Source organism: Ictalurus punctatus, chromosome 26 (assembly GCF_001660625.3).
Source record: "Ictalurus punctatus breed USDA103 chromosome 26, Coco_2.0, whole genome shotgun sequence".
NCBI classification, from domain to species: domain Eukaryota; kingdom Metazoa; phylum Chordata; class Actinopteri; order Siluriformes; family Ictaluridae; genus Ictalurus; species Ictalurus punctatus.
In genome coordinates, this window is record NC_030441.2 from 3,168,304 (window position 1) to 3,192,625 (window position 24,322).

General features: G+C 40.9%; 2 protein-coding genes and 1 long non-coding RNA gene across 4 annotated transcripts; 2 read left to right on the plus strand and 1 right to left on the minus strand.

Moving 5' to 3' along the window:
- The first annotated feature begins 2,859 nt into the window (after positions 1 to 2,859).
- Positions 2,860 to 12,037, plus strand: lancl1 (LanC antibiotic synthetase component C-like 1 (bacterial)). 2 transcript variants are annotated; one of them, XM_017457445.3, is made up of 11 exons: positions 2,860 to 2,874; positions 4,259 to 4,366; positions 4,457 to 4,574; positions 5,145 to 5,352; positions 5,440 to 5,587; positions 8,831 to 8,977; positions 9,088 to 9,270; positions 9,505 to 9,681; positions 10,363 to 10,435; positions 10,801 to 10,879; positions 11,385 to 12,037. In XM_017457445.3, exons 2-10 carry the CDS (start codon positions 4,280 to 4,282, stop codon positions 10,875 to 10,877), a joined length of 1,218 nt encoding a protein of 405 aa, XP_017312934.1. In that variant the 5' UTR covers positions 2,860 to 2,874; positions 4,259 to 4,279; the 3' UTR covers positions 10,878 to 10,879; positions 11,385 to 12,037. The 2 variants fall into 2 exon arrangements, with proteins under 2 accessions (XP_017312934.1, XP_017312935.1); XM_017457446.3 differs by lacking the exon at positions 2,860 to 2,874 and adding an exon at positions 2,881 to 4,058.
- Positions 11,492 to 21,330, minus strand: LOC108258659 (uncharacterized). Its single transcript, XR_001810718.3, has 2 exons — positions 21,050 to 21,330; positions 11,492 to 12,341 (listed from the first exon to the last, which is right to left on the minus strand). It is a non-coding gene; the product is annotated as an uncharacterized LOC108258659 (long non-coding RNA).
- Positions 19,947 to 23,309, plus strand: mylz3 (myosin, light polypeptide 3, skeletal muscle). The gene is given in 6 exon segments (NM_001201024.1): positions 19,947 to 19,970; positions 20,308 to 20,335; positions 21,841 to 21,984; positions 22,525 to 22,695; positions 22,950 to 23,027; positions 23,170 to 23,309. Coding segments are annotated over 6 exon segments (453 nt in total). The 5' UTR covers positions 19,947 to 19,967; the 3' UTR covers positions 23,199 to 23,309.
- The last annotated feature ends 1,013 nt before the right edge of the window (positions 23,310 to 24,322 follow it).

Sequence of the window (24,322 nt, forward strand, 5' to 3'; positions counted from 1 at the left end):
TCCTTTATTCATTTTTTATTTTAGAATATTTTGTGTGGGTTATTTATATGTACAAATAAGGTGTTTAAACGATCTTTTTCTTTGTTAAATTAAGTAGAATATATTTTATTAATATAAGTAGAATATATTTTATTCCAATTTCTATTCATTTATTTTATGTATATCATTTGCTCATTTAGAGTTTTAATTCCGTGTGTGTGTGTGTGTGTGTGTGTAGTTCTTGCTCAGTAGTTTTTATTTTATTATCAAACTGTTTTCCCCTCATACAGGATAAGGAGGTATTCATTCTTCATCATCATCATCATCATCATCATCATCTTATTATTATTATTATTATTATTATTATTATTATTAAAACATTAATTTACAGCCAATACACAAAGGCCAAATGAAAATCCAATAAGCCACAGTTCTCTCTGTAGTAATTAATAAATTAATTTTAATAATTAATTAATAAATTAAGGTGAGGAATAAGAGCTCTCCTGCAGGTCACGTCACATCACATCATCTCTAATTTAAGCTCCTTTTCATGTTCACCCCAAGCTCGGTTCTCAAGATGCCAGATTTACGCCTTAAACAAACAAAACATTGAAATGCAGCTTGGAGCTTCTCGGTCAGACGAGCTTGTTGTCGTTCAGTGTTTCACGGTGTCTCAAAAATCGATCCAGCATGAAACGTTTCCGCTGACCCTCTTACAGTATGATCACAGAACGGATTTAATTTTTTTTTACGAATATACGAACATACGATTGTGTATGTGCGTAGAGTCAAAGTTGTATTGAGATGGTTAAATACTGCCCCTAATGGAGGGGAGTGGAGTTTTGAGGAAATAAAGTGCACGTCGTCCCGACTGTCTGGGGCCAGGCCAAGATAGGGTAGGTGCACAGTTCAAATCAGCTCAAAACGTAAAACTTCAGGAGGCCAGCAATCCATGCTCTAGACATTATTGCCTGAATTGATACAGTGAACCTTGACAGTCGTGACTCATTTAAAAGACTGGGTCTGGGAAAATTTCATGGAGAGCATGAGATATCCCTAAAGCCAGACCCCAAGCCCTTTTTTACCGTCAACGCCCTGTCAAATTCCACTACCACTAATGTCAAAAGTGAAACAGGAATTGGAATGCACGGAGAGTCAGGGCGTGATTGAAGAGTAGAACAGCCAACTGATTCCTGCACAGGCACGGTCGTTGTTCTGAAACCCAGCGGCACAGTAAATAGGCAAAGATACGTTGTTCCTTCTGCGGAACATTCTCCGGGTCGACTGGAAGGAGCCAAAGTCTTCTAAAAACTCGACGCTGACTCAGATACTTTTGTCACAGCCCTCCTCACCGCCTTTATTACCCCTTTCGGAAGGTTCTCCTTCACCAGACTTTGTTTTGGAATATCTTCAGCTCCAGAACATTTCCTAGGAAGCAGATGCTTGATTGTCTAGAGGGACTCTTGGAGCGTTCCGGACGGAACGTGACTGAGGTCTCTTTGCTGTGCTGATGAGACTGCGAAAGGAAGCAGTTACCCTCAATGAGAAGTGTGAATTCTCTAAGAGGAGTGTGAGGTTCTTTGAGCAGGTACTGGATGAGTCAGGAGATCCTGAAAAGGTGCAAGCAATCACATATATGAGCAAGGCAACAAACCCAAGTGAAGTGAGGAGATTCAGGGGAACGATAAATCACCTAGGTAAGTTTTTACTTAGCGGAGAAGACACCGCTTTCAAGAGATCTCCTTCAGAAAAAAAGAATATGTGGGCATGGGGAGAGCAGGAGCAGAGGGCGCACCCCCTGGGCTTGATCTTTATGATCCAAAAGCAACCACAGGAGCCGTATTGCTACAAATGCGAGCTGACAAACAGCTTCAACCCGTAGCCTGTGCATCAAGAGGACTCGCAAACACTGAACGAAGATATGCGCAAATTGAAAAAGAGGCTGTAGCTGTCGTCTGGGCTCGTGAGTGCTTCTCTGACTTTCTGGTAGGTCTTTCCTTTCCACAAACCCTTGGTACCTCTCCTGAGTTCCAAAAACCTAAAAAATTCAATCGTCTCAAACTCACCTGCTACTGAAACGAGACTTTCACGAGAAATGCAGCAATGTCAGGAAGCCGATCCGGTTTTACAGCTGGTGAAGAAGTACTCTCTAGAGGGCTGGACGACTGAAAACACAGCGGTGCGGCCGTACTTCCAGTTTGCAGCGGAGTTAACGCTGGAAAACAGACTGTTGTTAAGCACGGGGTCGTGAAACGTGAAATTTAAATGAACTTTAAATTAAATGTATACTGCTAGTGTCCCAGCATACAGTGTAGACCAGCGCTTCTCAAAGCTGTCCTGGACGACCCCCAGCACTGTACATCTAACACACCTGATTCAGCTCATCAGCTCATTAGTACAGACTGCAAGACCTGAACTGGGTGTGTCAGATAAGAGAGATGTACAAAACGTGCAGTTCTGGGGGTCATCCGGCGCATTCTATTACTATATTTTATAGAGAGAGAGAGAGAGGAAGAGAGAGAGATTTTTTCTATTCTCTTCCTATCTAATGTGTATTCTTTCTTATCTGTGTTTTGTGTAATTGAGCTGCTGTAACGAGGAAATTTCCCCAGTGTGGGCTCAATAAAGTTGATCTTATCTCATCTTAAATCGCTGCAGAGATTGTGATGTTGCGCCAGGTGTCCATCAGGTGGCAGTGATCTCAAACGTCGGCCTGCAGCGCGTCAAACAGAGCGACACGAAGAAGACGCAAACAACCGGGGCCGCGTCCCAAACGAGGGATGATTGGATAGTTAAGTGCACTACGGAGACCGTAGGATGCGTTATGTCATACCCTAGCTAGTGCACGCACATAATGAACGTAGCGTTATTTGGGATTCAGCACGAACTTGTACGGTACGTTTTCGCTGCGTCGTAGTTCGGTTAAATCATTCGCCTTTTACATCGAAAATGTCGTTTTACATTCGTAACTAAAACCTTTGGTGAATTTTCCTAGCTTGGACAAACATATTTAGACGTCGTTGAGTAAACTACGTTTTTTTTTTTTTAATAAACGCCATGCCTTGTTCCTGCTGCGCGCCGTAGATAAAAATGACCGTTGTTTTATTAGGAAAAGAGTTAATATCTGTTTAGCTTAGCTTTAACGCTAACGCATACGCGTCTCCAACATATGCTCTTGTTGTGTTTTTTCCGCACTTTATTCTCGACTAACGGAGACTAGCCATCCGTTAAATCGAAACGCACATTGTTTTAGGCCGGAGTTATTTTCTGATACGTCACACAGATCCAAAATGGCATCTCGGAGAAGCTTTTTTTTGAAGGAAAAAAAAAAAGCACGCGCGCGCGTCACATCTGTAAAACGTGTCCCGTTACAACACAGCGCCGCGTAGGAGTTCCGCCTTCTTCATTCAAAATGCACCTATTATGAGTTTAAAACGTGCCTAAATTTTATTTAAGGTCTCATACAATCGATTTGCATGCTTCCAAGATCAAAAAAAAAAAAAAAAACATTTTTAACGTGCTCATAATTTAAATTGCAGCATTAACAACAAAAATAACCCCCCCCAATCACAAACGACTCGTTAAATGATTCGTTCTAAATGATTCATTCTAATCTCCTTTCGGAGAGCATACTCTGCTCTGATTGGTCAGATGTCGCGGTCTGTTGGCGTGTTTGAAAAAGGAAACACCCTCGAGCATAACGCGTTTCATCTCCGAGAGGAGGGGCTTTTTGTTCTAAACCTACGTAGGTGTAGTACCGGAAGTAACGGCTGGAATTACTAACGACTCATTTCAGGTGTTCAGAATCAGTTCCTTCTTTTGGGAGTCAATTACTTCCGTTTTGTCGTGCGCTTTAATTTTGGAAACTTTGCAGACTTTTTACATTCGCAAAAAGCGATATAACACGCTGTATGAAAGGTAATTTTGAAGAAAAAAAAACATAATAGGTGCACTTGAGATGAATCGTTTCTACAGTCACAGTCTCGAAATAATGCGATTGAAAAGGCGTGGCATCGTCGAAACGGTGACATTTTTCCAGAAGGAGACTCCAGTGTTAGGGGTCAAGCAGGACAGATGAGGTTCTGGTTCCTATACGATGTGTTTTTGAATAAATTCATTGTTTTTCTAAAAAAAGCACCACCACACTCTGCTGGTTTTAGCAGTTAATTTGGATTTGACGAAACCTTGTATTATAACTAGTCATGTTTCTGCAAAAAATAACAGTGCCGGTTCGTTGTTCGGCTTAAAAGCTAACCTGCGATCATGTCTTGTACTGCAGTCCTGTGCAGCGAGGTGGAAGATGGTTGACCAGCGAGCTCTGAAGAACCCCTATCTGGACTACAATGGGCCCGAGAGCACACAGGACCTGTTCGACTCTCAAGGCAAAGTGAGTTGCGCGCGCCTCGGTCGATAACTAACTGTATGAGCGTTGGAGGTTTAATAGTGTTTCTAAATTGTGAACCCTTTCTGTACGCAGCTCACACCTGCTTTCGCAGGTCGTATCAGCGGTAAGATTAAAGAGCTGCTGGCCGTGATGGAGAACGGTCTGAAGACTGCCGACCCGAGCGATGGAACCGGATACACAGGCTGGGCAGGTACGAGAAAAATTGCAGCGAGACCGGTTGATTGGACAATTGGTAACTTGCGTATCAAAATGATTGCCTCAAAGTTTACAAACTAATCAGTTAACTTCGTCAACGTTTTATTCCTTTTTCTGTTTTTAAAATTACTCACTATAAGCACTTATTAGTGTTATAGAATTCATGAGTTTATACACCAGCATGGAAAGAATGACCAGAAGAGAGGGGAAAAAAAGTATTTATGTTTATTTAGTATCGTTGGTTTATAAGAATACCTTGGAATTAATTGAATACATTATTTTGTTGTAGAAATAAATAAATGAATAAACAAACAAAAATGAATAATGGCGTTTTTATTTGTTAAATTGATAAATAAATAAACGATTTTATTATACGAATAAGTTGGAAAGAATGTATTTTTATTATGAGAAGAAATTGGCGTCGATGGAAAGTTATGCTTAATAGCCACCGAGATCTTTACTTGGGCGCCAATACTTCTAGACCCCATGTGTAAATTCATACCATTTGAAGCCTGTAGTCACAACATCATTGATTTTTTGTTTGTTTGTTTGTTTCTGCGTTTAGGCATCGCCATGCTTTACCTGCACCTTCACTCGGTCTACGGCGACCCTGCGTTCCTGCAGAGGGCGCTGGAGCACGTGGACCGCAGTCTGAGGAGTTTAACCCAGCGATGGGTGACGTTCCTATGTGGAGACGCGGGGCCGCTTGCCGTGGCCGCTGTAATTTATCACCGCTTACAGAGAACCCAGGAGTCAGAAGAGTGCATCAACAGGTTAAGATCATGATCCCTTCTGTTTGTTCCAGAAAGTTCCAGAGTCGTTTGGCTTCATTTTTGTGTTGTTGTATTGCACATTCCCAGGTTGATGCAGTATTACAAATCAGTAGTAAAAGGTTCAGGCAGCCTCCCAAACGAGCTGCTGTATGGCCGTGTGGGCTACCTCTTCTCCCTCATCTTCATCAACCAGCAGTTCCAGCAGGAAAAGATCCCAGCACCGTACATTCAGCAGGTCTCTAGGCCTGTCACTCCTTTCTAAATACTGTGTAGTTTGCCCTGTTATTCTGTTTCATCCGCCGTCCACACATTTAAAACTGACACTTTTTATACATCAAAATCTGTTCTTATACGGTCTCGTCTGAAAGGATTGGTAACAGCATGGCCGATTCTGTTGTTTTCGCTATACATTGAAGACATTTTGATCTGAGATCAAAAGATGAATGAGACGAGAGATCAGAATTTCAGCTTTCAGCATAATTATAACTCCTATTTACATCTAAACGTGTTAAACAACTTAAAACATGGCACATTTTGTTTGAATCCACCCATTTTTTCAAGTGATTAAAAATATTGGAACACGTGACCGTTTCTTGCTGTCCCGGTATGTCCTGTTAGGTTGATTGTTTAGAGCATTAATAGCTCTGAATGTCTACTCTTGGTCTGAGCCCTGGGTTTCGCCTGTGAAAATTGTATTCGTTGATAAAAAGGGTAAATCACCAGGAAGACCAGAGAGCTGTCTATGGGAGAAAAACCAGCCATTTTGAAGCTGAGAAAAGAGGGAAAATCTGTCGGAGCCATTGCACAAGCATCGGCATAGCCAGTATAACAATTTAGAATGTCCTGAAAAAGAAACAAACCACTGGTGTACATAACAGCTAAACTTGGAACAGCTCAGCCAAGGAAAACAACAGCTGTCGATGAAGGAAATATTGTGATAGCTGTGCAGGAAAAACCCCAAATGTCTGTGACATCAACGAAGTTCTCACAATCCACCGTTTGAAGAAGACTTTAAGTGAAGAAATATAGCGGCCATACTACAAGATGCAAACCACTCATCAGCTGTAAGAATCAGAAAGCCAGATTGGACTTCGTAAGGAATTACAGAGATGACCCACAGATGTTCTGGAACAAAGATGAACCTCTACCAAAGTGTGGAGAAAGAAAGGATCTGTTCATGATCCAAAACATAGAATCTCCTCAGTCAGGCATGATGGAGGTAGCGTCATGGCTTGGGCTTGCATGGCTGCTTCTGGAGCAGGCTCACTAATCTTTATTGATGATGGAACTCATGACGGTAGCATCAGAACGAATTCAGAAGTTTACAGGAACATTGCCAATGTCTGCCGATTTACAGAGAAATGCATCCAAATTAATCGGGAGGAACTTTTATCATGCAGCAAGACAACGATCCAAAACACACTGAGCCGACTCAACAAAGGACGGTTTTAGACTGGCCAAGTCAATTACCAGACCTTAACCCAGTTGAGAATGCAGTTCACCTCCTGACGAGGAGACCAAAGGGAAAACCCCCACCCCCGAAACAAACCAACAACTGAAATAAGCTCCAATAAAGTCACCGGCTTGATACGGTTATTGCAAGCAAGGGATATATTTCAAATATTAAATGTTATTTACTTCGAACGTGTCTGTTCCATTACTTTTGCTCACCCAAATATTGGCTGGTATGCCACAAAAGGTGCCACATTCTAAGTCATTCAACACATCTAGATGTAAATATCAGGAAATTAACGCTGAAATACTGATCTATAGCCTCACATTCATCCTTTGGTCTCAAACCCACATGTCTTCAGTGTTCTAGTGAAAACAATAGAACTGGCCTTGCTGTAAGAATACTTTCAGAGGGGACTGTATTACTAAATAAAACATAGTCAGACTTGAGGATTTACCTTACTGGTAAAAATAATCTGTAATGACAGTCTGTTCAGACACACATGTATTATTTGACATGCTCATCATGAAGAGTAAGAACAGGAGACCTGATTCTTGGTGTTGATGTGTTTTCTTTGCGTGAGCGGTGATATCAGTAGCGAACATAGAATTATCGGTTGAAGTCGACGTCCTCTTGGTGCTGTCTCGCCATGGGTGCTTTGTACTGCTGCTACCTTTTGGTGGCTTTATGAGGACGTGGACGATCCAGCAACCCAGATACTGTGCCTTAACCAGGCTTTGATAGAACTTTCTTGAATTAGCAGAAAATTTTATCCCAGTTCCACTCTTTGTTGAGTGACTTGCAGAGTTATCAAAACGGCAAGTGTAGGCATTCTGTTTTTTTTAATTGATTTAATGGCGTTCGGTCCCCAGTGATGAACTGGTGTCCCATCCAGGGTGTATTCCCTCCTCACGCCCAGTGTTCCTGAGATACACTCCCGAGCCACCAGGATAAAGGGTTCTGTGAACTCTTTTCAATCCATCTTGCTCGGGAAAGCTTGCTGTGTTTACGATTATAAAAGTTTGTTTTCTATTGGCCTACGTTTTTTACATAATGGTATATGATCCTTGCCAGGTGGCATTCTGCATGAGGATGGAACCCAAACAAACTGGATGCAGGGTTAATGACCTGCTGATCTCTGGGATCAGCTGCATGTCCTTCGTTATCCAAGAGTGCACTCTATGGACACAACAGGCTTGAGGTCCTCCAAGTGTGATGTCCCGGGGTCAGAATCCCCATCAGCAGCCCAGGAAATTGCATTGTAGAAGGGTAGGAACTGGTAATTTCGAGGTGATTTCCCACCACCACTGGCTTTGATTTGTGGATCCTGGTATATTGATTCCCTATAGTCCACCATGGGATGAACTAGAGTGATGGATCTGCCGAGGTTCATTATCCTCAGCCAAGAGTGTTCTCCGTGGTCACAACCGGCTTGAGGTCCTCCAAGGGTGGTGTCCCAGGTTCAGAGTCCCCATCAGGAGCCCAGGAAAAGCCCAGGTAGTTGCCTTCTAGAAGGGTATGAACTGGTAATTTTCAGATTATTAAATTTCCCACTATACAGGCCTTGATTTTTGGGTCCTGGTGTATTGCAGTCCAATAACCTGTAGGGTACTTTTCAGGCTCACTCACTCCTTACCTCCATGTACACTATAGCTGGCAATCATGGTTGTCCTCCTGTAGAGAATGGAATCTGTTGCATTTGCGATCCTACATTTTGGCCTCCCCAAAAGTTTGAGTGTCTTCAGTCGGGTCCGCATGCTCTTGAAATGCTGTCTCCTTATGGCTTCATGGCCACCTATTGAACGACTTGTCTTCCTTATCCCAGTCCTCAGTCTCGCTTAGTGTAATACATCTCAAATAATTCTAGGAATGTTTTTACATCATTATTGGTCACTTTTTAAAAACAGTGACCTGCTTTATCACACAACACTTTAGGAGGTATTGTAGCTTGTAGATAGTTGTTATTGAATGATAAAGTAAAAAATAGTTATTGATCGTTGACTTGTGTTCTGTGTGTGTGTGTAGATCTGTGATGCAGTGTTGATATCGGGTCAGAACCTGGCTCAGAGGATGAGGGTGGAGCAACAGTCTCCGCTTCTGTACGAGTGGTACCAGGAGCATTATGTAGGCGCCGCTCATGGCCTTTCAGGCATCTACTACTATCTCATGCAGGTAAAATCTACCATCAGGCATATCATCTGACAAAAAGCAGTATTTGTTTTTGATAGAATGTATGAATACTATATAATGGAATTAAAGCAGTTCTCTTTGTATCCCTGTAGCCCGGTTTCATCTCTAACCACAGCATCCTGCCAGCTCTCGTGAAGCCCAGCGTGGATTACGTGTGCCAGCTGAAGTTACCGTCAGGTAATTTCCCTCCATGTATTGGCGACAATCGTGATCTCCTGGTGCACTGGTGCCACGGCTCTCCTGGAATCATCTACATGCTTCTGCAGGCCTACAAGGTACGAACGAAAGAATCAAAACCATAGAGAACTGATCGGTTTGAGACCAGCCCTGACTAATTTACCACTTTATTGTACACCTTGTAGGAGTACTGTAAGAGACTAGACCTTTGTCTTAGTTCATGTCCAGTTTGTGTTAATCAATTTTTGATAATCCAAACAATGCTGAAGCGCTTGGAGGATAAGTATATGTTTATATACAGTATGTTTATCGCTTTCTTTCCTAACCGAAAGGTGTTTGGTGAGCAGCAGTACCTGCATGACGCCATGCAGTGCGGCGAGGTGATCTGGCACAGAGGTCTTTTAAAGAAAGGTTACGGATTGTGTCACGGCGCAGCAGGAAACGCCTACGCCTTTCTGGCTCTCTACAAACTCACCCAGGAGCCCAGACACCTCTACAGGGCCTGCGTGGTAACACCCTTTTCTGGATATGAACATGTTGTTTTTGGTTTTTTTTTAAATTTGTAAAAAAAAAAATAATTTGGGTAATTACTTACCTACTTGTCAATGACCCAGGAAAATTTGTTTACAAAATGAAGTAATTAATTAATAATAATTTTAAAAAGAATGCATAGTTGCCTGAGGTAGAGAAGATGTCTAATAATTATGCACACCTTATTTAGGGTATTAATCACTTTAAGCCACACCCTCCTTTCATTAAACAATTCGACTTGACTTGAAAATAAATTATACACCGTTACCATTCAGGTTTATATTATTAAGAGCTGCATAGAAATAACGATCGGAACATAATGCTGACTTCCATAATAATTATGCGCGCAGTTTTTTTAATATAACAAGTACAGCGAAACTGGGATTTAGATTACTATTTAACGTTTTGATATAAATTAGCATTCTGGACGCAGTCGGCATATTGCTGTCTCCATCAGAAGTGCCGATTTTTAAAAAAGGTATAGTACAAGTATTGTAAATAAATTGATATGACAGTATTTTGCATAAAGCAATTAAACTATTGGCGGTTATTTTCTCACTTAGCAAAAGCTGTATCGTTGTTTAAAATGTCAAGGCAAGACGGGGAAATATAATATCTGATTGTGATGATGGACGGGATGTGCACGTGTCTGTTGTTAGTTTGCAGATTGGTGCATGAACTATGGGAAACATGGCTGCCGCACCCCAGACACACCTTTCTCTCTCTTTGAAGGTACTTTTTATTTAATATGTAATGATGATGATGAAGTGTGGTTTATCGCTAGTCATCATTTGTTATCCTAACAGGATTAGGGGTTATGCCTCTATGGTTTAAAAAAAAAAAAAAAAAAAACTATTAGGACAGTATTCTTGATAAATATTCATATTTTAATTCTTTATAACCCCAGACATTTTACAGTAATTCAGTATTACTGAGAAAGTTTTAATTTGTGATTGATTGATTTTTTGTTCAGCATATATTTGCATGTTGCATATTATCATTAAGTTTTATCTTTTATTCAAAACTGTGGGGGGATTTATACATTTCACCAAATTTGTCGCATTAGACATATCGAATTCTTTCCTTCTTCGTTGCAGGAATGGCCGGAACTATTTACTTCCTCGCCGATCTCCTGCAGCCGTCAAGAGCCAAGTTCCCAGCGTTCGAGGTGTAAAGGTGGTTAAAAAAAATTTTTTTTAATCTAATACAAATCCAACGATCATCAACGTTTTGGTGTTTCCGCTGTATTGTTTCAAAATAGGGATAGGAGGGAATGCAGATCATGTAGAAATTGAGATGTTTCAATTTAGTGTATGAAGCAAATGCAATAATGACACACAAATTGACTTTATATATAGGGTATATGGCATGATATGAATAATGCACATGGACCCAAATGGACAAAAACACTTAAATAAACAAATTGCTATTGAATTGATGTTTTATTCCTACAGCGTAAGACAATAAGATATATGTGTGTGTGTGTGTGTGTGTGTGTGTGTGTGTGTGTGTGTGTGTGTGTGTGTGTGTGTGTATAAAAAAATATGACGTTTTTGATGCAGTGTGTCCAAACATCTGGAAAGTGTTTTGCCGTAATTAAGCATTACCATAACGGAAACTATGTATATTCAAATGAAGATACTGAACTTGATGTGTTTTGGTCCGCTGTGTTGCATCACAGGTTCACTGCTACACAACGTCGCACGCTAATCAGCGCTTGAAGTGCAAAACCTCAGCCTGGAGCTTTAGTGTCCTCCAGGACAGGAGACAACACACACACACACACACCCACACACACACACAGCCGTGTTCTTGTTGCTCCCCATTCTGTAGGGAAATTGTGCATGCCTTTGCCGTGTCCTATTCACTTTTCATGTCCATGCTTCCAGTTTGTCTCCAATTGAAAAATTACCATCGAAAAACTAAAAACAGGAAGTGGCGAACGGAATCTGTGCACTGTATTTAGAAATCTTTGTATTAGAGAGTTGCCTTGGTGAATTGTTCTCAATAATTAGACAAGAAATGGGAATGTGAAAATTTTTGTATTTGTATCTCGTCTCGGCATTTGCTTTTCAGATAACAGTGAGCTGTTCAACAATTATAGTGTAAGTCACTTGAAGATACTTGCTTAATTAGCGCTTTAAACTAAATTCGCCATTATTTCTGGTATTTCTGCAGGCGTACTCTGCGAGTCTTAATAGTAATTGATCATTTTAGAGATTCCGTTGTTTTTTTTGTTTTGTTTTTTTAGGAAACAGCACTACTACTGTTGTTTTTTTTTTGTGTGTTCATTTGCATCTGCTCATTATATTAATAAAAGCTAAAGGAAGATGATCATGATGTGTTCTTTATTTATATTTATGTTCATGTAAAATATGCTTAATGGAGATGTACTTGGGGGTTAGCACATTTGCCTCGCAACTCCAGGGTTGGGGGTTCGGTTCCCACCTCCGCCCTGCTCTGTCTATGTGGAGCTTGCGTGTTCGCACCATGCTTCCTCGCCTCGGTTTCCTCATCCAGTTCAAAGACGTGTATGGTTGACATTTCCAAATTGTCCGTTGTGTCCGTGTGAGTGTGTCCAGAGTGTCCCACCTCCTGCTCCGAGTCCCCTGGGATAGGCTCCAGGCTCCCTGCGACCCTGTGTAGGGCAAGCAGTACATAAAATGGATGGATAGAGATGTAAACCAATTACATTAAAACCATTGACACGTGACAGGAATAATAATCTGATGAATCTGATCTGTAGAGGTCCTGTGGAGTCCATGTCTCGATGGGTCAGAGCTGTTTTGGTGCCACAAGGGGGACCTACACAATGTTAGGCAGGTAGTTTTAATGTTACTGCTGATGGGTGCATGAAAAAGTTTGTTAAAATTACATAACCTTACTACACTTAAAAGCAAATTGACATTAAATTGGAAAAAAGGTGATGTTTTTCATAATATTTTTATAGTAAATGATTTAATTAAACTATTATAATGTAATGACTAATATTATTGTTGTACACACCTAGGTTTCTGTAAGTTTTCAAACTGTTAACAAATAAATATTGAGATGCTAATTTATGTTTTAAAATCTAATTGCATGTAAACAAAACAAAAAAAAAATACACAAACATTACACGAGGCTGGGACCAGGAGTAAAAACTCCTTCAAGACTGCCAAATCCAAATAAGGCTGCTCCCTCCTCTACTATGTACAATACAGCGCTCTCGCTACGGCTTTTTTTAAACCACAGTCTGAGATCAGCCTTGCTGTACAGCTATAAGAGCGTAAAAGCCCGTCGGCCGTCTGGTGAAGCTGATCCTGGATCAGTTCTAAGCGCAAGGAGTAGCCCAAGCTGCTGTAAGGCATCTTTATGATCTGTGGCTTGGAACTTGGTTAGGGTGTAAGACATGTAGGACCCTTGGGAAGTCTTGGAGTGAAAGAAATCGACACCGCTGGACCGAGAGGAACTAAAGATAGATCTCGCAGAGGAGGTGGGTAAGATGTAAAGAAAGAAGGTTTGCATTTTATACAAGTGTACAAGGATCTTGTGGGGTCTTAATGGCTTTAATGGCTATATTTAAATGTGGATTGGAACAAGTCATCATTCTGCAGCTTTGTTTAATTAGTATTCCTGTTAGGATGCCTATGAAGGGAAACATCTCGAAAAAGCCACATAAGCTATGCAGGGAAAGACTGCTTATTAAATATACAAGCAGGACCACAGATATACAAGTGCTCTATAGATTGAGAATTTATAATGTCCACATTCCATCTACCCAGAAGCACTGTTGGGTAGGTATTATTTGGTCGGTGGAACCCAAGCACATCACCAGGAAAATGAAATTCTGCTGTTTTTAGCTCCTGGAACTGTTTTTACTCCCAGTTACAGAATTTTCCAGACTTGCTGTACTTGCTGCGTGCTAAGATGCCAAATCCATCATGCAGTTTCTCAAAAAAGTACCAGAACCTTGTCGGAATGGTGCCTAATACATACAGTGAGGGAAAAAAGTATTTGATCCCCTGCTGATTTTGTACGTTTGCCCACTGACAAAGAAATTATCAGTCTATAATTTTAATGGTAGTTGTATTTGAACAGTGAGAGACAGAATAACAAAAAAAAAATCCAGAAAAATGCATGTCAAAAATTTTATAAATTAATTTGCATTTTAATGAGGGAAATAAGTATTTGACCCCTCTGCAAAACATGACTTAGTACTTGGTTTAAAAACCCTTGTTGGCAATCACAGAGGTCAGACGTTTCTTGTAGTTGGCCACCAGGTTTGCACACATCTCAGGAGCAATTTTGTCCCACTCCTCTTTGCAGATCTTCTCCAAATCATTAAGGTTTCGAGGCTGACGTTTGGCAACTCGAACCTTCAGCTCTCTCCACAGATTTTCTATGGGATTAAGGTCTGGAGACTGGCTAGGTCACTCCAGGACCTTAATGTGCTTCTTCTTGAGCCACTCCTTTGTTGCCTTGGCCGTGTGTTTTGGGTCATTGTCATGCTGGAATACCCATCCACGACCCATTTTCAATGCCCTGGCTGAGGGAAGGAGGTTTTCACCCAAGATTTGACGGTACATGGCCCCGTCCATCGTCCCTTTGATGCGGTGAAGTTGTCCTGTCCCCTTAGCAGAAAAAAAACCCCAAAGCATAATGTTTCCACCTCCATGTTTGACGGTGGGGATGGTGTTCCAGGGGTCATAGGCAGCATTCCTCCTCCTCCAAACACGGCGAGTTGAGTTGACGCCAAAGAGCTCCATTTTGGTCTCATCTGACCTCAACACTTTCACCCAGTTGTCCTCTGAACCATGCAGATGTTCATTGGCAAACTTCAGACGGGCATGTATATGTGCTTTCTTGAGCAGCGGACCTTGCGCGCGCTGCAGAATTTCAGTCCTTCACGGCGTAGTGTGTTACCAATTGTTTTCTTGGTGACTATGGTCCCAGCTGCCTTGAGATCATTGACAAGATCCTCCCGTGTAGTTCTGGGCTGATTCCTCACTGTTCTCATGATCAATGCAACTCCACGAGGTGAGATCTTGCATGGAGCCCCAGGCCAAGGGAGATCGACAGTTCTTTTGTGCTTCTTCCATTTGCGAATAATCGCACCAACTGTTGTCCCCTTCTCACCAAGCTGCTTGGCAATGGTCTTCTAGCCCATTCCAGACTTGTGTAGGTCTACAATCTTGTCCCTGACATCCTTGGAGAGCTCTTTGGTCTTGGCCATGGTGGAGAGTTTGGAATCTGATTGATTGATTGCTTCTGTGGACAGGTGTCTTTTATACAGGTAACAAACTGATATTAGGAGCACTCCCTTTAAGAGTGTGCTCCTAATCTCAGTTCATTACCTGTATAAAAGACACCTGGGAGCCAGAAATCTTTCTGATTGAGAGGGGGTCAAATACTTTTTTCCCTCATTAAAATGCAAATTAATTTATAAAATTTTTGACATGCGTTTTTCTGGATTTTTTTTTTGTTATTCTGTCTCTCACTGTTCAAATACAACTACCATTAAAATTATAGACTGATCATTTCTTTGTCAGTGGGCAAACGTACAAAATCAGCAGGGGATCAAATACTTTTTTCCCTCACTGTATATTGCCTCTGCTCAACCTTACAAACAAAATGTCTTACTGTACCGTAATGTATCAGATTCTTTCCAAAAGCAATGCCCAGTCTTCCTCATGTTACGAGTTAAGCATTGTTGAATTATCAATGAAACATCATAGAGACACATCATAAATGAAGGTTAAATAGAAGAAACCAAGACAGATGAAATGTCCAGGGGTTCATTGTGCAACATCCACAAATTAAAGGAAGAGTTCGACCAAAAATATAGTATAAAAGGAGCCTTCAAAAATGGGCCTAGTCCTTCAGGAGCAAGGAGGGTCGAGGCTCGCCAATCTGCCAGCAAATGCGTCAGCGAATAATCCAACACTTTGTGAACAACATTCCCCAAATGCAAATCGGTAGGATTTTGGGCATTTCACCTTCTACAGTTCACAATATAATTAAAATATTCAAGGAATCCGGTCAAATCTCGTGCGTAAAGGGCGAGGCCAAAAACCACTTCTGAATGCACGTGATCTCCGATCCCTCAGACGTCACTGTCTTAAAAACCGTCATGAGTCTGTAATGGAGATCCAGATATGGGCTCAGTAATACTTTGGTAAAACTCAGTCAACACCATTCGCCGCCGCATCCACAGATGCAAGTTAAGGCTTTACTATGCAAAGCAGAAGCCGTACAGTGAGGGAAAATGTATTTGATCCCCTGCTGATTTTGTACATTTGCCCACTGACAAAGAAATGATCATTCTATAATTTTAATGGTAGATTTATTTGAACAGTGAGAGACAGAATAACAACAAAAAAAATCCAGAAAAACGCATGTCAAAAATGTTATAAATTGATTTGCATTTTAATGAGGGAAATATGTATTTGACCCCTCTGCAAAACATAACTTAGTACTCGGTGGCAAAACTCTTGTTGGCAATCACAGAGGTCAGACGTTTCTTGTAGTTGGCCACCAGGTTTGCACACATCTCAGGAGGGATTTTGTCCCACTCCTCTTTGCAGATTTTCTCCAAGTCATTAAGATTTCGAGGCTGACGTTTGGCAACTCGAACCTTCAGCTCCCTCCACAGATTTTCTATGGGATTAAGGTCTGGAGACTGGCTCAACTCATCTCAGTGGGCAAACGTACAAAATAAGCAGGGGATCAAATACTTCTTTCCCTCACTGTACATCAACATTGTCCAGAAGCTCCGGCCACTTCTCTGAGCTCGGTCTCATCTGAGATGGACAGTAGCATAATGGAATCGTGTTTTGTGGTCTGACGAGTCAACCTTTGAAATAGTTTCTGAACAAAACAGCCATTGTGCTCTCTGAGCCAAAGAGGAAAAGGACCGTCCAAGCTGTTATCAGTGTCAGGTCCAAAAGCCAGCGTCTGTCATGATATGGGAGTGTGTCAGTGCCCATGGCATGGGGAACTTGCACATCTGTGAGGGCATCATTAATGCAGAAAGATATGTACACAGTTTGGAGCAACATATGCTGCCATCCAGAGCAGGACAACGCCAAATACCTTCTGCCCGGATTACAAGCGCATGGTTGCGTAAGCAGAGAGTGCGGGTGCTAGCATGGCCTGCTGCAGCCCTGACCTGTCTCCGATTGAGAACATGTGGTGCATTATGAAATGAAAAATAAGGCGACGAAGGCCCTTGTGTTGTGGTTTGTAGATAGAGATCCAGTGGTTAGCTTTGAGGGCGCACAGTGGCTTAGTGGTTAGCACGTTCTCCTCACACCTCCTAGGGTCTGGGGTTCAAGTCCTACCAGGGCTATTTGTGTGTGGAGTTTGCATGTTCTCCCCATGCTGCGGGGGTTTCCTCCGGGTAGTCCGGTTTCCTCCCCCAGTCCAAAGACATGCATGGTAGGCTGATTGGCATGTCTAAAGTGTCCGTAGTGTATGAATGGGTGTGTGGAGTGGTGTACTCTGCCTTGTGCCCGATGCTCCCTGGGATAGGCTCCAGGTTCCCCATGACCCTGAAAAGGAGTAAGCGGTAGAAGATGGATGGATGGATGGATGGTTAGCTTTGAGAAGTGAAAGGCCACACCTCACTAGAACTGAGGGGCACAGAGGTCACACCTCCTTTAATGGGACTGACAGGCACAAAGGCCACACCTCCATTAATGGGGCCAACAGGCATGGAGGCCACACCTCCTCTACTGGGACTGACAGACAGAGAGGCCACACCTCCTCTACTGGGACTGACAGGTACAAAGGCCACACCTACTTTACTGAGACTGACAGGCATAGAGGCCTCACCTCTTTTACTGGGACTGACAGCCCAGACGCCATATCTCTGAATTTTGCTTTCCTTTAAGAGAATTTAGGACAGCTCCACTAAAATCCATGTGTGTATTGTTGTTCTGAAACACGCCATATGTTAGTTTGGGAAATGAAGGAGAAGACAGACAGAAATTAGGTTATGTTAAAGTAGGTCATGTTAAAGAGCTCATCATGAGCACATAAATGCATGGTGATGAAGGTTCTTGCTGATGAAGGAGACTCCGGTGAGCAAGCAGTCAGTTATTCAAATATGACTGTTCAGCTTATAGATTGACTGATTGTACACTGGAGGCCTGTTCCTGCAGTTGTTATTCAGAAGCCATCTTTAGATAGATAGCAATCTTTGGTAGACATGGGCCAAGTAGTTGTGAAATCATTCAATTGTATTACAGAATTGTATTATACAGACTACAACCTTCTCCATTTAAAACAAGTTGCCATGTGCTTTGGATTTTACAAGACAGTTGTCTATGTCAGAAATGCTGCCTCTTCCTGAGAGAACACAAGGTTATTGGTGTATTGTGATGTACTGTACATGATGTATTCATGTTTGCTAGCTTGGTAACTAACTTGCAACTGGAGTTAATGCTTGGCAACTAACTTGCTACTCTCTTTAATGCTTGCTAGCTTGGTAACTAACTTGCTACTGGCTTTAATGTTTGTCAGCTTGGTAACTAAGTTGATACTGGCGTTAATTTTTGCTAGCCTAGTAACTAACTTGCTACTCTCTTTAATGCATGCTAGCTTGGTAACTAACTTGTTACTGGCGTTAAAGCTTGGTAACTAACTTGCTACTGGCGTTAATGCTTGGTAACTAACTTGCTACTCTCTTTAATGCTTCCTAGCTTAGTAACTAACTTGCTACTGGCTTTAATGCTTGTTAGCTTGGTAACTAACTTGCTACTAGCGTTAATGCTTGCTTGCGTAGTAACTAACTTGCTACTCTCTTTAATGCATGCTAGCTTTGTAACTAGCTTGCTACTGGTGTTAATGCTTGGTAACTAACTTGTTACTGGCATTAATCCTTGGTAACTAACTTGCTACTGACGTTAATGCATCCTAGCTTGGTAACTAACTTGCTACTTGCGTTAATGTTAGCTAGCTTGGTAACTAACTTGCAACTGACTTTAATGCTTGCTAGCTAGTTAACTAACTTGCTACTTGCTTTAATGCTAGCTCGTATGTTAACTAACTTGCTACTGGCGTTAATGCTTGCTAGCTTAGTAGCTAATTTGCTACTCTTTTTAATGCGTGCTAGCTTGGTAACTAACTTGCTACTGGCATTAATGCTTGCTAGCATGGTAACTAATTTGCTACTCGCATTAATGCTTGGTAACTAACTTGCAGCTGGCTTTAATACTTCCTAGCTTGGTAACTAACTTGCTGCTGGTGTTAATGCTAGCTAGCTTGGTAACTAACTTGAAATTGACTTTCATGCTTCCTAGCTTGGTAACTAACTTGCTACTGGCATTAATGCTAGCTAGCTTGGTAACTAACTTGCTACTCTCTTTAATGGTTCCTAGCTTGGTAACTAACTTGCTACTAGTCTGCTAGCTTGCTCAGGTTACTGTTTTTTCCCTCTTTAACAATATAATAATTAGTCTAATATTAGCTAGCATCTTAATGAACCTGGTTAGCTGCTGGAGAGGTTTCATTAGCTAAACTGACAGCTAATTTTAGTGCAAGTACAGTAGTTAGCTTGGCTAACATTGCCAAATCAGCATGCATAGTCCTCTTAAAGTATATTTTTCCGTAACCAAAAAAAAAAAAAAAAAAAAGGATCCTTTCCACTGCTGGATAATATCATATATCATATCATTTGGGAAAATCCTTCATACCCTAAATGAAAATATTCAGTAACGGATTATCGTTGGGTTATTAATGAAATTAATTCAAATAGCATGTAAGTTCTTAGTATTTACAATCCAAGAAAGCACATTCTGACTATTACCAAGCTCTGTATATAACCATATGTGGTCGAGCATCAAAGGTTAAAAATATCACTGCTGCAGACTACAAGACTCCTAATTTCCTTTGCATTAAAAACTCAATATTGGTGCATAACACATCCGTTTAACATATTCATCCTGAACAGGTCTTACAGTCAGTTATTACAATCGGAATATTATGCAACGATGCACTACCATGCAGTATAATGCTGACCAAAAAGTTGAGAAGGTCTGAAAAAAAAAAGTTGTCTGGAGAGTGAGTCTAAAAATACCGAGTGCCCTAGAGGAGGGCGCGTCTCGGGCATTCAGCTTGCCCTAAGAAAGTTAAAGAAAGCCACGAAGCGTCAACCGATCCTCCGTGTGACATCACCGGCCCGACTTAAATAAGAAGGCCTTGAACCGAGAGATCAGGACCACTCTCCTGGGACTACGGCTTCTTCACTTGTGCCCCTTCTCCCCTCCATCTAAACTGCATCATGGTGTGTACTTGGGAATATTTCTCTCTCTCTCTCTTTTTGCTTTGGTGTGGATATTTATCGTTGCGATGTCTGCAAAAAAAAAAAATTCAGCATCACGTCCTTCCCAAGCAAAGGAACGTAATGCTGGCGATCCCTTTTTCCCCAAAAACTTTTTTAGACAAAGCTGTGATATTCGTTTTTAGCGTCGCAGAGATGCATCTGCAGGATGTTTTGAAATAGAATCAATTCCAGCTTAGGTTTTTATGCACAAACAAAATCTTTTAATCACGTCGATGCATTTATGAACCACTTGCAGTCATGTAATCCAGAATGATTTTTGTATTTGTGTCTTTGCCAGGCTGACTTCACTGCTGACCAGATTGAGGGTGAGTATACAAACCTTCTGTACAAATGCTATAAATAGTGTATTTATTTATTTATTTATTAGTGCATTCTTAGTTTCAGCAAAATTGTACTCTTTTTTTAACTACGTAAATATACAGTTTCAAAGATAGTTCTACATGCATATACATATATTGCTAGGAGCCATGGTGCTATTTCTGTCACAGAACTCCCAATTAGTTTTTTTTTTTTTTTTTTTTTACCTATGACAGAAAATCTGATACGGTCACGTGATGGATGACTTTTAAAGGCTTTGATTGAATTCTACCTATAACACACCCCAAATCTTATTATTGAATTATAATTCAACCTTAAACCTCTGCAGCTGTATTTTCTGCTAATCCCAATCTCCAATTAGTGAGGATAAGCGCGTCAAAATTGTAGGTTGAACGTAGCATGAAAAAAAGGTGTCAAATTAACACATATACATTTGTCACCGCCGTGGGTTGTTTGTTTATTTTATTTTTTTGACGATAGCAAGTTGAAATACCACCAAACCCAAGGACGACCCAAGAAAAGCGAGGCTAAATATAGCTTCTAGCGGAGGGTGTGCTGTACTGTACATGGATACAGAGTGGTTTGAGTGTGATCTACATGATGTGATCTATCGGACTTGAAATATATTTTAAAAATGTGATTAATTCATCTGTTTAGGAGTACCACAGTAGCATATATTGGAATATATCAAGTAGGCATACCTTAAAAATGCTTGTATAAACCAGCTTCAAGCCAGACATGATTCAAGGATTCGGTGCAGCTGTTATCCTGGATATTTAAGGCGATGGAGAATTAGTGTTGATCCCCTAAGTAAACTGCTGGAATGTGATCTATTGTTCCTGCGGGGGTTTTTTTTGCTCTCAGTCCCCTGATAAGTTGTTACCATTCACCATTAGAGTTATTGTTATAATTTTTATATGTTATATTGTTATTGCGTGCTACGCTCCTTCCTGTTTTGATAGAATCGCAGGCGTGCGTACAGTCGCGTTTCCAGAAAAAGCTGCCTTGTTAACTCACGGTTTCGGATTACGCCTCAGTCAGCATTCCCCTGTTGCACTTGGCCATGTTTGGCAAAAGCTGCTTTCTTAAGGCGTATCAGCTAACACACTACCAAATGGCGCCTGAAAGAGGGACAGCTGGTCCATACTAGGCCATGAACCTGTCACTGGATCAATTTCCATTTAGACCCATAGAAATAGCAATGCCAGCTGAGGGTCACTCCTTGTCTTCTTGGACATACAGTTGGACTTCTTGGACACACCACTTCTTACTTTCTTTCTTTGACCTTGAGTGGAAAAACAATAACCGGGATATCAATGGAACTCTTTACAATGGTAATGAAATACAATTAAAATAGACGCAAATTACGGATTTGTAAGGATAAAATCATTAGCCTTTGTGACCACCATGCTGCTACGTGGTTTTTCTTTTTAAAAAATCCCATATAATGGCCAAATTTAGGCCTGAATATATCTTAATTTCCTTTCTCTAGACTTCAAAGAGGCCTTTGGTCTCTTCGACAGAGTTGGTGACAGCAAGATTGCCTTCAATCAGGTTGCTGACGTCATGCGCGCTCTGGGACAAAACCCAACCAACAAGGACGTCAAGCAGATTCTGGGAAACCCATCTGCCGAAGGCAAGATATCAACCATTTAAAAAAACACACACACACACACACACACACACACACACACACACACACACACACACACATACACACACACACACACACATAAACATTGGCAAGTTATATGGTATGACAGTTGGTCACCTTGATAAACTTTGGATTTACTTAATCCAAAATAACTATTCAGTTCAATCTTATACTTAAATCTGAACTTTGCTAAGTCTAACTTTAGTTCATGATTATATATATATATACATATATATATATATATATATATATATATATATATATATATATATATATATATATATATATAAACATTATAGGCTACAACACCTGATCATCTTGCTAAGCAATGGACTTTGGATTAAACTGTCAGTCCCGTAACTTAACCCAAAGAGACTATTACATTCATAATGGAAGTTGTTAAGTCTAACTTTTCCATTTTTTTTGCTTATACAAAAAAATATTTGAGCCTCATTTTCCCCAAAACATTGGTGATCCTTAGTGCTGCGTGTTACAGTGGTACGTGGTATGATCTGTTTTTAGACATGGCCAACAAGAGGATCGACTTTGATGCTTTCATGCCCATGATGAAGACTGTGAACGCCGCACAGAAGGGAACCTATGACGACTACGTTGAAGGTCTGCGTGTTTTCGACAAGGAAGGCAACGGCACAGTGATGGGCGCTGAGCTGCGCATTGTTCTGTCCACACTGGGTGAGTGAACAAGTAAGGGGGCTGTTGGAAATGGCTGATTATGATTGTCTTCGTCTTAGTTTTGCCTTTCATGGCTTGGTCAAATGGGGGTTAAAGTCCAAGAACCACAAAGACTATCATGGGAAATGTTAAGTTCCAGATATATTTACCTTAGCCTTAGGTGATGTATTTTCTGGAAGGAAGTCCAAGAGCTTTCTTTAAGAATTGATGGTTGGAATAAAGTTGTAACGTTGAACGTTCCCGCCCTTCTACAGGAGAGAAGATGTCCGAGCCCGAGGTAGATGCTTTGATGCAAGGTCAGGAGGACGAAAACGGTTCTGTCAACTATGAATGTAAGGCTTCTAAACGAACCAGGCTAACATCCTGCCCCTGACACACCCACACCCACACGTGCACCCCTCCCCCAGCATCATGCATTGATAATTAAGATCGTTTTTAGAAATATCTGATGTTTGTCTCCTTGTCATTTTACAGCTTTCGTCAAGCATGTCCTGTCTGTGTAAGAAGCCCCCAGCTCCAAGAGAGTGGTGAGAGAAAGGTGGTGTATCTACAGACCCCATGGTGTCAGGACATGAACTATGTTTTCGAAGACCAACTGAACAACAACAAAAAAAGGACTATGAGATGTAATTTCTAAACACATTCTCTCAATTTTTTTGCCTTTTGCCAACATTTTTCTCTCTCTGGAAGTCAACCACCCTAACCCCTAGCCCCCTAAACCCCCCCCCCCCCCCCCCAACCCCCAATGCAGTTTTTTTTGGCTCTTGCATCTTTCCTTTCTCTTCGGCCCGGGGACAGCGTTCCACGGTTGGGTGGAAATCGAGGGAATAGTCACCGTCCGCTCATTAAGTGAGGGTGCGTTTTCTGTTCTCCTCGGCCACCCGTGACACTCCAGTCGTGCTAAAGGCGCGACACTTGGCCGCCGTCCCCGCTGCCCAGACCTCACACACTCACGTTTAGCAATAAACACTTTTTCCAAAAGTTCTTATTGGTCTTTGGTTTTTGTTCTTACAGAAGCATGTTAAACGACATTTAAAATGAAAGAAGGACAATATTGAATAAAATGTTATAACATAAAAATGACTATGAGTAGAAAATAAGTAACATCAAAAAATTCCAAGTATATATAAAATGTAAAATAAAGTCATACAAGTGACATCAAATTAAATCATATTTTATTTGTTTCAACTTTATATTGTGTTATAGTCTATAATCAATTGTGTAAACAATTAAGAAACTAAAGGGAGAAACTTTTTTTTAAATCCTCAGTTTATTCACTTGATTTTTTTTTTTTTTTTTTGCTTTGTCACCAAATCAAAATTATTATTATTATATGACTATAAAATGATAATTGCTATAAGATGCTAACCTGTTAAATAAACACCTGAAAAGTGTTTTGAATTAAAAAAAAACTCAGATTAATAATTTATTTCCTTGGATCTTTTTTTTATGCCTTAATTTATGTTTTCAATTAATTTCAACATGGACCATCATGAAAGTCATAACTTGAAGAAATTGTGTTTGGTCTTTTGTTGTTTTGAACTGATGCATTGTACAGTAAGCAATTTCTGTATGAAATACATTTAAAGTTAAGCACTCGCTACTGAGGTACTAATGAGTGAGTCAG